General features: G+C 34.3%; 2 protein-coding genes across 2 annotated transcripts; one reads left to right on the forward strand and one right to left on the reverse strand.

The window, feature by feature from the left end:
* Positions 1-1,905: 1,905 nt before the first annotated feature.
* On the reverse strand, positions 1,906-5,450 carry LOC127805700 (protein FAR1-RELATED SEQUENCE 5-like). Its single transcript, XM_052342455.1, has 4 exons — positions 5,366-5,450; positions 2,383-4,565; positions 2,238-2,288; positions 1,906-2,076 (listed from the first exon to the last, which is right to left on the reverse strand). Exons 1-4 carry the CDS (start codon positions 5,448-5,450, stop codon positions 1,906-1,908), a joined length of 2,490 nt encoding a protein of 829 aa, XP_052198415.1.
* A 3,695-nt stretch (positions 5,451-9,145) lies between these two features.
* On the forward strand, positions 9,146-11,082 carry LOC127806789 (uncharacterized). The gene is made up of 2 exons (XM_052344304.1): positions 9,146-9,588; positions 10,838-11,082. The coding sequence occupies exons 1-2, from the start codon at positions 9,157-9,159 to the stop codon at positions 10,991-10,993; spliced, it is 588 nt and encodes a 195-aa protein (XP_052200264.1). The 5' UTR covers positions 9,146-9,156; the 3' UTR covers positions 10,994-11,082.
* The last annotated feature ends 2,067 nt before the right edge of the window (positions 11,083-13,149 follow it).

Raw genomic sequence — 13,149 nt, forward strand, 5'->3', positions numbered from 1 at the left:
ATCTCACAGTCATGTTCTCTCATTTGGGGGGCTAAGCCTATGTATATTCATAAGCAACTACACCTATATGATTGGATCTCCTACTTGTATTAAACCTATATAGAAGAAAACATATGTAAATTAATTTGAATATGATGGTCATGTAACTGTGCAAGTCCATATATTCAGCAAACAACATCATTTAGATGAAATCCCTCAAACCATAATAACATAAAACAATCTATCCAAAGAAAGATTGAAAGAATAAAGAAAAAAAGCAAATAACATGGCACAAGACAGAGAGTAAACTATAGTGAGTGCTAAAATGAATAAATCACTTTGAATTGGCAGATAGCTGTATCAAAGCTGAGGATGCATAGTCCATGACATAAATAAAAACCTAATAATAATCTTGCTTCCGTATAATATAGACGTCGAGATAGAAAATCAAGATCTCAGTTTGCCCCTACTTTTTTACACTTCAAAATTGAAACGCTGCATGAAGTTCCTAATACAAAGAACACTTGGGCAGAGGGTTCACGTACAAGTTTGCCCCTAAAACAATTAAAAACAACATTTCTCATACGGAAGTTCTTTGCTATTAATTCTTCCTCCTAAACAACGATGCTTCACTTGTATTCCAAAATCATATTGTTTTCTGGAGCCAACCCCACACAAGCCCTTAGTATGTTGTCGATTTTCACGTTGCTTCTTTGCATTTTGGTCCTGGATGATATGGCTTAAGATGTTCCTGGATAGAAAATTCAAACAGATAAAATATCAAGTCAGGGAAACTAATTAATTAAATTGCAGCCAATGGTATGTTGGATTTGCAAGTTCCATATTTCCAAAAACAATAACAATATGAAACCAAATAAATCCCAGTCTCTTTCTAGGCATCCAACAGTGGACAATGAAGTAAAATGGCAAAACCAAATAAAGAAAACCATTAGAAAAGTCCAGTCAGAGCTACCAACCAAACCACCCTACACCCCAAACCACCCCGACGATCGCATCTACATTTGTAACTATGGCTGCTTTGATTACACAGAAAATAAAAAAAAAATTGCACAAAACAGTGAGTTCATATCAAAAACATATTTTTAACCACGATAATCTGTTGAGATACCTTAATATGTTCTCGGGCCATATCAAAAACAAAATTGCACAAAACATTGAGTTCATCATAAACAAAATTTCACAAAACAGTAAATAAAATCATCATCAATGAGTTCATAATAAACAAAATTGCACAAAACAGTTAATAAATAATGAAACAAGAAATTGAAACAAAACCAAAACAATACTCCCTGTTTCACTCCAATGAATCGTCGGCGATGGAGAAGACAAATGCGGGGCTTCAAGGCTCAGATCAATCGGTCCAAGAGCCACTAAGGTGAAACCAAGAATCAGTCCCAATGCTTGGTTCTTGTTTGAGCAGCTGGGCGAAGCCCGCTTTCCTCAAAAACAAGATAAACTTACCTGGGCCATCTTCTTATCAGGCCACCAATTAGTGGATTTGGACTTCTCTTTAATCTATCAATCCTGGGCCGAAGCCTATGATAGTTTTAACTTACTCGATCTTCCATCATTGCCTAGCACCGATCCCAAATAAGCTAATTCCCGAACTTACTAAGACTGCAAAAAATATGGAACATTTTACTAAAGTCAAGTATAGAAGGAAATACCTTGGTTTACACCATTCAGGTTGACAAGGATTTGGATCTGAAATTATGATTAATCATTCTAGCAATCATCAAATTACTAAGGAATCAACAAAATTAGTAACATATCAAACAGAATACAAAGATTAGTAAAATGTTACTAAGCAACCTAGGAATCATCAACTTATTCAAGCAATCTTAACCACAATGTAATAGCAAAAACAATAAATATGATTAAGGACCAAACCGCTTCACTTACTCTTCAAGGCAGCCTCTCTTTGAGCAAATCAGGGTTCATCAGCTCTATGCCCACCTCGTCTTCCTGGGGTCGTCGAGGTGGCAAATAAGATGGCATAAATGGTTGACCCATTGTATAAGCCGGAACCCAATTCACTCCATACGCTGCATTCCAAGGTTGATAATTCGGCCCCACCTGCAAATAAGATAAGAAATTTTAGTTTAACTAAAATAAATGAAAAATATTTTAATATTGAAGTATATGATATAAGAAGCATGCACCATCAACTGTTGTGGTTGTGGGTATGTAAGTTGGGTCAACACAGGATTTAATACTTCTTGCGTTGCTTGTATTACGGCTTGTGCTGGTTGTGTATTATTTTCCATTGACCGCTTTCCTTTGCTCGCCTTCAAAGTGACATGTGCAAAAAAACAGTATAACCAATTATATGATACTACTAGTAGATAATAATAGATAACTAAAATAGAGTTGCAAACATACTTTCCGTTTAATGGTATTCGTTTCCAATGGGCCCTTTTGACGAAGTTTTCTAGGAGCTCCCTTTGTTTTTGCGCAATGCGGATCCAAAATGGGATTAGATGATGTCCTTGCAACTTCGCCACAATCAAATGCGATTTGAACACTGCCTTGGGAAAGGATATTATTGTCAGAACTTATGCTTCGTCTCGATATGCTCGTATTGTTCATTTGATTTTCAAGAAACTCCATTACCTCGCGGGTTCGTTCCTCATCATCCACTACTAAATTTGCAACCTTGGCAAATAAACTTTGCAATTTATCATATTTTACCTGCTCAGGAGTGCTAACCCAACCACTGTAATTGATCTTGACCCTTGTGTATGCTCTACACACATCTTTCCTCCATCTCCTCAAGATATAACTCTCAGGAATCATTTTGACATTGTTTCGAATTAATACAGAAATAACATGTCTGCAAAGTATTCCTCGAAACTCGAACAAGTGACAGCTACAAACAATGCGACCAATCTCTCCCTCAAACATCACCGTAAAAGTCTTCCTCTTTGTTGTTGCGTTAAATATTATATCTTCTTGGACTTCATACCTAGTTCCAAGACAAGTCAGCTCGGTAGAGATAATATCACAATACACTTTTCCAGTTAGCTCTTCTTGAAATTCTTTAAATTTGGAGATTGTGTAAACCTCTTGGAACTGTTTCTCTATACAATACTTAGTTGCACACGGTACCATCTGTGAAAATGACTTAAAATCTGCCTGGAATTCCTTTTCAACTTTGCTCCTCAAGGCCCGCTCATATTGTTCAACGAATAGCTTCAACGAGGTTTTTGAGTTGACATATCCATCAAAAAATGCATTCATACTCTCACTCCGTTGCGTTGTTGACATCCCAGCCCAGAAACTTGTTCTCAAAAAACAAGGTACCCACCGACCTCTTTCTCTGAAAAGCCCGGACAACCAATCATTGTTGTGCAATGTGTACATATCAATCAATGAATGCCAACCCCGTTCAAATTCTTCCGGACTTTGCGACTCATAGACCACTTCGTGCACGGTCGAGAGTATTGAACCCTTATAAGGGTGGCCCCCAAATTTTTCAGGCAACTTCTTAAGTATGTGCCACAAACACCATCTATGTCTTGTGTTCGGAAAAACAATTTGAATGGCATTTTGCATAGCCCTATCCTGATCAGTAATTATACCAATAGGTGCCTGACCCTCCATGCACTGAAGCCAAGTCATAAACAACCAAACAAATGTCTCGGTATCCTCACTAGATACTAAACCACATCCAAATAACGTCGATTGCCCGTGATGATTCACACCAACAAAAGGGGCAAATGGCATGTCATACTTATTCGTCAAGTATGTGGTATCGAATGTGACAATATCACCAAATTCTTTATATGCCTCCCGACACCTATTATCAGCCCAAAACACATTCTTCAATCGGGACTCATCGTCCAAATCCAAACTATAGTAAAAACCAGGACACTGTGATTGCATTTTTGCAAAGTAGGCTTGTATTGCAGCTGCATCTCCCTCCCCAAGTCTTAATCGCCTAACTCTATCAATATAGTTTCTACAGTCCTGCTCAACAAATGATAGATTCTCGTAACCACCTGCTTCAACGACAGCTGAGTTGTAACTTTTGTGCATTGGAATACCAGCTAGGTCGTTTACTTCAAGCTTTCGTTTCACTTGTTCACTCAATTGTCGATTACATCGATACAACCTAGATTTTGATGGACTTGTTTTGTGATTATGCTCCAAGATTACCCTAGTAATTTTCCATATTCCTGTCACATCTGACGCAGCTGTAATCCTAGCTAAACACCCTATTTTAATGGTTGGTGTAGGCTTCAAAGAGCTACTTGTTTCACTGCTTCTCTGACCTTCTCGACTACAAGCATATGTCACATATTTTAACAACCCATCATCACCCTTTTTTGAATTCCTTTTTCTGACAGGAAAACCCACAGTATAAGCATATGTTTTGTAAAATTCATAAATCTCGTTGTGGTCATTAAATTTCATCCCTACTGTAGGCACCATCTCATTGCCCTCTGATGTGCATTCATTGTCAGCCCCTACTTCAATCTCAATCTCATTGTCAGCCCCTCCTTCAGTCTCAATCTCATTATCAAAAACTGCTACATTCTCTTCTTCATCATATGGACATTGAACTAAGAAAAAAATTCATCAGCCTATTGAATTTTAAATAAATAATTTAATTTCCCTAATTCAAAAACACAATTGTAATTATAATCAGAATTACAAAAACACAACTGTAATTACAAAAACACAATTGTAATTTCCCTAACTAATAATCAGAATTAATTATACTAAGCCACATTCTTTTGTAATAATGCTAAATCATTGATATAATAAAGGGCAGATTATAAAAACACAACTGTAATTGTAAAGATTAAAGACTAATACAATCAAATGAATGAAATTATTCCTTATCCATTCTAGCAAGAACTAAACCACAAACAAAATTGGTTTTTATTTTTTTCTCCTCTCAACCTCAAACGAATAATTGATGCAACTCATGATAAGTTCATAAACAACCTAACAAGCAACAAAAAGACTCGACCAGGTAAGCTTGAAGACAATAATTTTAATGCAAAAACATCAGGTCTCAAAAATCGACAATTTTTTCCTTTTTTCAGTGAGTTCATCATAAACAAAATATCACAAAACAATAAATAACATCATCATCAATGAGTTCATCACAAAACAGTTTTTTCCTCTTTTCAGCAAGTCGACCTTTTATATCTAAATAAAATCGACAACAAATCTCTTTAAGCAGAAACCTCTAACTAGTTTAAGCAGTATCGAGTACAGCCCTTGACAAACTAAAATCAAAGATCAGTCCGAAGAAACCAACTAAAAGTCCTTGACAAACTAAAATCTGAAGGAAGAAACCGAAGGAAGAAACCGAAAGAAGAAACCTTCTGAGGATTATAATAGTCTAGCTTACCTTGCTCTGACATCGGCGAGGAAGAACGGTGACGAGACTGAAGATCGGTCTCCATCGCGGAAGATCGCGGAAGATCGGTCTCCATCGCTTGCTGGAAGTACTGGGAAGATCGCGGAAGATCGATTTCTATTGCGGAAGGTTGATCTCGATCATCGAATGAAGGTCTCGATCGCCGAAGGAAACGTCGCGGCTAGATCGAGATTGTCGTCGGTAAGGTAAGCGCTCTCTCCTTCTTTTAGTGGGATATGTGCAAACGCAAGCTGAAGGAAGAAAAGTCGATCTCGGTAAGCCCTCAAAATTTACCCCAATATCTCGCGATATTTTGACAACCAAAATATCGCGAGATATCTCTTCTGTAAACCCGTCGGTAAACGCGTCTGGCTCTGTAGAGGGACTCGGCGAAGGCAATAGAGGCACAATGATGAGAGGGGAAAGGAGAGAGCAAGGACACTGATCCTCAAATTTACAAAGTAAGTGAGGCAATTTTATTTTTTTACCCTCATCCTATGAGGTACTCAATAACTCTGTCTGATCCAGTGAAATAACTCAATAATCACCTTTCTCTTATTTTAAGCCTCAAATAGTCATCTCAGGCGTCCTTTGTCCTCCTATGAGTACAAGTCTTGGTAAGGTCAATCTAAATTAATTACCGGCAGTTTTCATGTACCATCAATACTGTTTAGAAAAAAAGTCATTTTACAGCTTGTGACATTTTTAAATATTATAAAAATTCTATAAAAATACCCATTAATTGATTTCCTTGTCACCAGATGGAAATGAAGTGCCCCATCACTCCCTCTCTCTCTGTCCAACATAAATGATCCTTTCGCCTTATATTGCTTGTGTGTGAATATGATTCCCTCATCCTCACAGATCGATGTTGATATTTCGAAGAGTTTGGCAATCCATTACAGCCACAATCTTGCCCTCCCTTTCTCTGATAATTGAATAGAGTCATATAATAAAACACTAAAAAAAGAGAGAGAAAGTTTACCTTTTACTATATATTTTTTTAAATAATAAAAATATACATTCACTATTTTTGAGTATGAGTTGAAAAAACTTAAAGATATATATACACAAAAAACCCCACCCACAAACTATACATATAAGGTAAACATATATACAAAAAAATCTATATATATATATATATATAATATTTGCTTTTATTATTCTTTAAATTTCATTAAATAACTTGTAATTTTTTTTTGAACAAGTACAGACATATAGACAGAGAGGCAAAAACATTTGTCCCATATGTCCTATAGCAAAGTCCTAATAGAGGGCAACAGATATCATCACAGGTGCTATTCCTCCTTTGAATATCTACAGAAGAAACGTGGCCCTGTTTTGTCCATGCATGCTTCCATACATTTTATAATAATTAGGTAAATTGAAATCTAATTCTATATATATATATATATATATATATATGAGCTAGGTGACAGTTGTATAGTGAATTTTTATGGTTTAAAAATGTCTTTAAAGATTCTTATGTTTTACTGTTTTTTGTCACACACTCTTTCATCAGTTTAAAATATCTCAAGGACCTCTAGAAACGTATTTGAATCACATGGATTTGAAAAACCTCCAAACACATTCTTGTAATGACTCAAATCATGTAAGTTCTTGACTGTAATATCACCCTTTTATAATTATATGTTAACGTGTTTGTGCCCAATTATTATCTCTGCACTTATCATGCCAAACCATCAAGTGATAGTCTCGTAGACTGAGCATTTATGGACTAAGGGAAGGTCTCGCGCGAGTTGTTAACGCTTAGAGCATTCTTGCTTTATCTTCCATCTCTTGCATGCCATCTTGCTATTCTTCTGCAGATTTCTAAGAGTGAAGGGATTAGTGATACCTTCACTAAATTCTAGCAGGAGATTTGTTTAAGCTTTTGAATAACCATTGCTGTGCATCGCAGTGCAAGCTAGATTTAAAAATGGTTCATTCATTACATTGTTGAGTTATAAGTTGCACGAAAACGAAAATAAAAAATATTTTTAATACGAAACAGATACTAAAAAAATAATACTTTTTAAAAAAAGTAAGAAACTAAAACACAAGGTAAAATATAAATTTAAAAAATATACCTTTTGAAGTATTTGATACTAATCACATACTTCTTTAATCACTGTGGTTTTTTTTTTTTCCTTTGACCTAAAAATCATCCATTGCCATGAGTCCATGACTCTCTCTCTCTCTCTCTCTCTCTCTCTCTATATATATATATATATATTTACCATGAATATATATTATGGTTATGTTCAGTTTCATTTTGTTTGGAATATAACATGATACAGTGTACTTTTTACCCTTTCTTTTTGGTGGGCCAAAATTGCCAAACATAAATAAATGCAATGCAAAATTAATTTTCTCTACACGATTTTCACTTGCAACATATACATAGCTTACAATTAATTGGTATATATAAAAGAGTGTAACAAATGTATTTTATTTTTAATATTTAAATACCTCTATCAATTGATGATAAATATATATATATTTTATTTTTCAAATATATTATTAATAAGTAAGAACGTCGAACGTTGCGTATTCTTGTGAGTAAACTAACGATTAAAATTTCCCTTAACGCTATGTTTGAGAAATATATGAGATAAATAATGAAATGATAGACAATGAAAACTTAAATTATAAAAAGAGTGATTAGTGTATCATTAGTGTATATAATTGATGATATCCCTCATTCAACACGTTACTGATTATTCTTATGTTATGAAGGCCCTTTTTATTTTTCTCTAGACGTAGCATCGATCATAATGAGACGTACCATTGCAAATGCTGCTTTCTATAAATTGTACATATACACACACTTAAAGCCCACATCTCTCTTAATTATATCATCTTCTCTTACTTTCAAATAAACTAAGTTACATTATTAGTTTTTATATTTTATATTTTATAACAAATTAGTCATTATATTTTAATTTTTATCACTGCAACTACTAATTTTAATTTTTGTTTTAACTTTAGTCTTTTTTTTTTTTAATTTTTTGGGTCAAATTTTGTTACTAAATATTGGCACACTATGTATGAACATAACTTCAAAAATCACTTGATTGCTAAAATTTTAACATTAAGTGATTCTAGGGTTTATATTAACGCATAACAAATCAGTTTTTGTTAATAAGATTGGAAAAAAATCAAGAGATCGGACCAAATTTTAACAAAAACTAAAATTTAATTAGTAACAAAAACTATTTTATTACAGAATACAAAATTTAGATATTAATAATGTAATTTATCCCTTTTTGTCAACATATATACATATACACACACACATATATATATATATATATATTTGTTTTTGTTTGTAGACATGGTACCTAGCAAGCTCATCCAATGGAGGTAATTGAGTGGTACAATAGTGACAAAGACTCTGGTGGGGAAACAATTAGATAAGAACGAAAAAATTAAATCAAATCCCTCTCAAGCTTTCCCAACATTTCATTGATTATTTTCATTTTCACAAACCAAAACATATTGTTAATTGTACTCATGGGTTTGAGTAGATTTAAAGTGTACTTATGTTAGTTTGATTCTTAATTAAGTTTTTCCTAGTTTATATATTTTTGTTTTAATTCTACATTTTTTAAACATAATTAACATTGCCATATGGATTTAATTATATATATTAATAGAAATTATCCTAATTAAGGTCCATTCCTTGCTCATAGTTCCCAACAATCAATTACAATACCACATTATATATAAACTGCAAGTCTGTAACCTCTATTATACGGCATCCATTCACCGAACTTGCCATGGAAACTCAGAAGAAAGGAGCCATGTACGTCTACAGGATGGACACCGGAAACCGAAAGGCGGCCACCGGCAATCCGACGGTGACCAAAAAGGCGGTGGCATGGGCCAATTGGGTGATGAGGAAATCAAAAGGTCACCCGGGAAACGACCAGGACGGCAACCGTGTTAAGGAATCAGCTTTGATACCATTTGTTAGGATCGGACCAACAGGCCGGAGGGGGTTGGAGGGTGGCGGAGAGGCTGCTGAGGGAAGGCGTTCGGTGTCGATGGGGGAGATGAATGTGGCTTCTGTGGCTGCGTTTCTTCGTGCGAAGGTTCTTGTTAGTGACATGCCATTGTTGATGCAGGTGCAGGCGTTGAGATGTGCAAGGAGAAGCCATGATAGTTTGGAGAAGTTCAGTGCTAAACAGTTAGCTTATAACATGAAGAAGGTAACTGTATATTATAATTAACTTGCCTAGCTAGCCAGCATATCTTTGATTCATGATTCTTTCCTGTTCATCTTTGTAGATGATTCAGTTCAGTTATGTTCATGATTTAATCCTTGTTCTTTAACCCCCCCCCCCCCAAAAAAAAATGTTTGAGAACTGTGTTCTTTTTGCATTAATTTGAACTCCAGGAACCAGGCAGCTTAATTAATTCTACATGAAATTCCTCCTTTCTTCTCGACATTTTAGGAGCAATATCATTGGCATTGTGAACAGTGTTCTTGCTGTAATAGAAAGATAAAGAAGGGTACAGATGGGTGCTGCCAATACCGGACGTTATTAATTTTCTGGCCTTTTTTTCCTTTTGGAATTTTCCTTCTCAAATCAATGATTGAATCTTCTTTCGTGGGACACCATAACACAAAGATAAGAGACAATTATACAAGAAATCTGGACCAGCTTCAGTGTTTGTTCGTAGCTCTCTCTCACTCTCTCTCTCATGGGAATTACCAGCCAGAAGATCTTTGAACCAAATCATCAACTACTGCATGCAATCTAATATTCTTTCAATTTATTTATTAATTAATCTAGACTATATGTACATTATCTTAGTGAACATGGGGAGGTTCACATGAGTCATAAGGCCTCAACATCCCATGTGTTGATATAGCAACGACTTGTAATTTCAATATCCCATCATCAACCAATCACTGACAGAAACTCTAGCTAAAGGGACTTAGAATTTTTTTTTGTTGTTCTAGGTTCATTTGTAGTGTCTTAATGTGAGAATCCATCATTAAGACGACTGATTAAGCCATAATTTGATTTAACCAACAGATCAAGTTAGAGTGAGGTGCTCTCAGAAGAGTCAAACTCGGGACATTTTCTTACCACTTGAGTTACTACCTTAATTCTCTATTTACTTCCCTTTTCCCTCATATTTTGATTTGAGAATTATTTTTTGACCTATTTTCCACCATTAATTGTTGCTATAAAATTCAACATCCTTACAATTGGGTTGGGAGAGAAATTAATTAGGGCAGGCTGAATACAGGTTTTATCTTAATTATTATATTATAATCCAGGATTTTAATTCTGTTTTGGTGTATGATACTTTATTTTATATAAATACATATATATATAAGTAAATAAATTTTCAATTATAACAATAGAATTTTGATATTTTATTTCCTAATGTATATAATCATTAATAATAAAAGATTATACTAATTATATTATTTTTAAATTGCAGGAATTCGACAGATTGTATGGGCCGGCCTGGCATTGCATTGTGGGCTCAAGTTTCGGCTCATTTGTGACCCACTCCACTGGTTGTTTCCTTTATTTTTCAATGGACAAACTCTACGTTTTACTATTCAAGACAAATGTTCAGAGAGCTTCTCATTGAGTTTGAGTTTTGGAAATAAAATTATAAAAATAAAAAAACCCTTTTTGGGTTTTAACTTAGACGGATGTACCATTTTATAATTCATTATGTTTCCATTTTAATACATTTTATTCTTTAGATAAGTTTTTGGGGCTTGTCGAAGGGGTTAAGATGCACATATAAATTATTTATTGAAAAAAAGAGATATATGTACAAATTTTTGTAATTGCTTATTTAATTTCGTATTTGTACTCATACGCATGTGATTATGTCTTTCGATAATTAATTCAAGTTGAAATATGCATAAAAAAAAAGTCTTAGTTGTGACAATAGATCCTCAAAAAAAAAATAATCTTCTAAATAAGGAACAAATTGGCTGCGATTTGGGCAAACTTCTAGCCCCCTTTTTAGAAAGAATACTAGGCTCTTGCCCCTAGGGGCAAAGTCCACCTATTCAAGGCGTGCATAAAAGAATTTTTGTCCTTACATTTATGGTGTGTGCTCATGTTCAACTCTTGATCGCTGGAAACTCTCTAATTTACTTTTTTTTTATCATCTTTTGGAGTTGGGCAATATGAATGCTCGTAACGGGACGTCATGCAAAAAATATAAAGATTTTAATGTGATTAAACCACTTTTAACTATAATTAAGGGAACATGCCACATTATTAAATATATATATTTATATAGATATATATGTATATGTATTTTTAAATGCATAAAAGATTATTTATTTATATTCCAAACATAGTACAAAATGGGGTCACATGCTACAAGTCCAACTTCATTAATAGCCATAGACTTCTTTTTTGTTTTTTTTCTTCCAGTGAACTTGACTTCACAACAAGGCAGGCACCATGCCCTTGACGTGTCTTTTCTTCTTCCTTCGTCTCTTCAATTTTATTTTTCTCTATTTTGATGCCCCCTCTTGCATGTCACTTGTTTCAGGTACAATGATATTTGAATAATGTTACTTGGTTTGAATATCAATCTCTATTGTGTGCACACACACAACAGGGACCCCCCCCCCCCCCCCCCCATCTGGTCCAGTTAATATTCGATCAATTTAATTTTTTAACTGTATGATAAGAAGGTCCATGATATTTTTTATGAAATGGGTGGCTAAATTCTACCCGTGACCAAATATGGCTAAGCTTGGGAAACTATCCCCACAGCTAATCTTAAGGAACCCATGGTAATTTTGGTTTAATGGTTAAAAGAACACTAGGGCTTTGCTAGGTTTTTCTATCATGGTAATTTTGGTTTAAAGTGGGGAGGAACTGATGATGTAAACATCATTATGTAAAACTTAGCAGGATTTTATTAAAGCCTTTGGATGGCATTTCAAGTGTGACAAACCCTTAATTCAAGTTATATTTCTCTAACCTCACATGTCAGATGTGCGTGCTTAACATGTAGGGCATGCCAGATGTGCGTGCTTAACATGTAGGGAGGGCAAAAATTAGGTTTAACCGAACTTATTGAGTCGAATCGATCGAAATATAAAACGACGTTGTTTTTTTAAATCCTTTTTTTTTTTAGTTAGTGTTTGAAGTTTATCGATTTTCAACCTTTTTTTTTTGGGGGGGGGGGGGGGGGTCAATTGGTTAGTTCGGTTTCTTTGGTCTATTAAAAAGTTTGATTTCTTTCGATATTTTGTATTAGTTTGATTTCAGTTCGATTTATACGGTTTATGTTTGGTTATCAATTAGTTCGATTATTTGATTTAATCGGTCATTTCGGTTTGATTTTGTCTTCCAATTCAATTAATTCAGTTAGTTGATTTCGGTTGGTTCAGTAACCGAACCAACCATTGGCATCAACCCTTACTATTTTTTCAAAAAAAAAAAAAAAACTCTTAACAACTTGCCTTTTTTTTTTTTTTTTCTAACTACCAACTTGTCTTTTTTTTTTTTTTGGATAAGAGATAGTCATATTTAATTTTTTTTTTTAACATTCATGTATTCTGTAACATCATCTTATATAAAATTTCTGTAGCAAAGCTCTGCATCAGTATATCATTACCCTGAATTTCAGTAACAAATCCAAGACTATTGTATGTTGATAATCAAAGAAGCTTTTTAGTATTTATCACTTTCTATGTTACTGGTGTTGATGGAAAATCCCCCACAAAAAATGTATGTGTAAATAATCATTGAGAATAAAACACAAGAGTT

The sequence above is a fragment of the Diospyros lotus genome, chromosome 7, assembly GCF_014633365.1.
Source record: "Diospyros lotus cultivar Yz01 chromosome 7, ASM1463336v1, whole genome shotgun sequence".
Taxonomy (NCBI): domain Eukaryota; kingdom Viridiplantae; phylum Streptophyta; class Magnoliopsida; order Ericales; family Ebenaceae; genus Diospyros; species Diospyros lotus.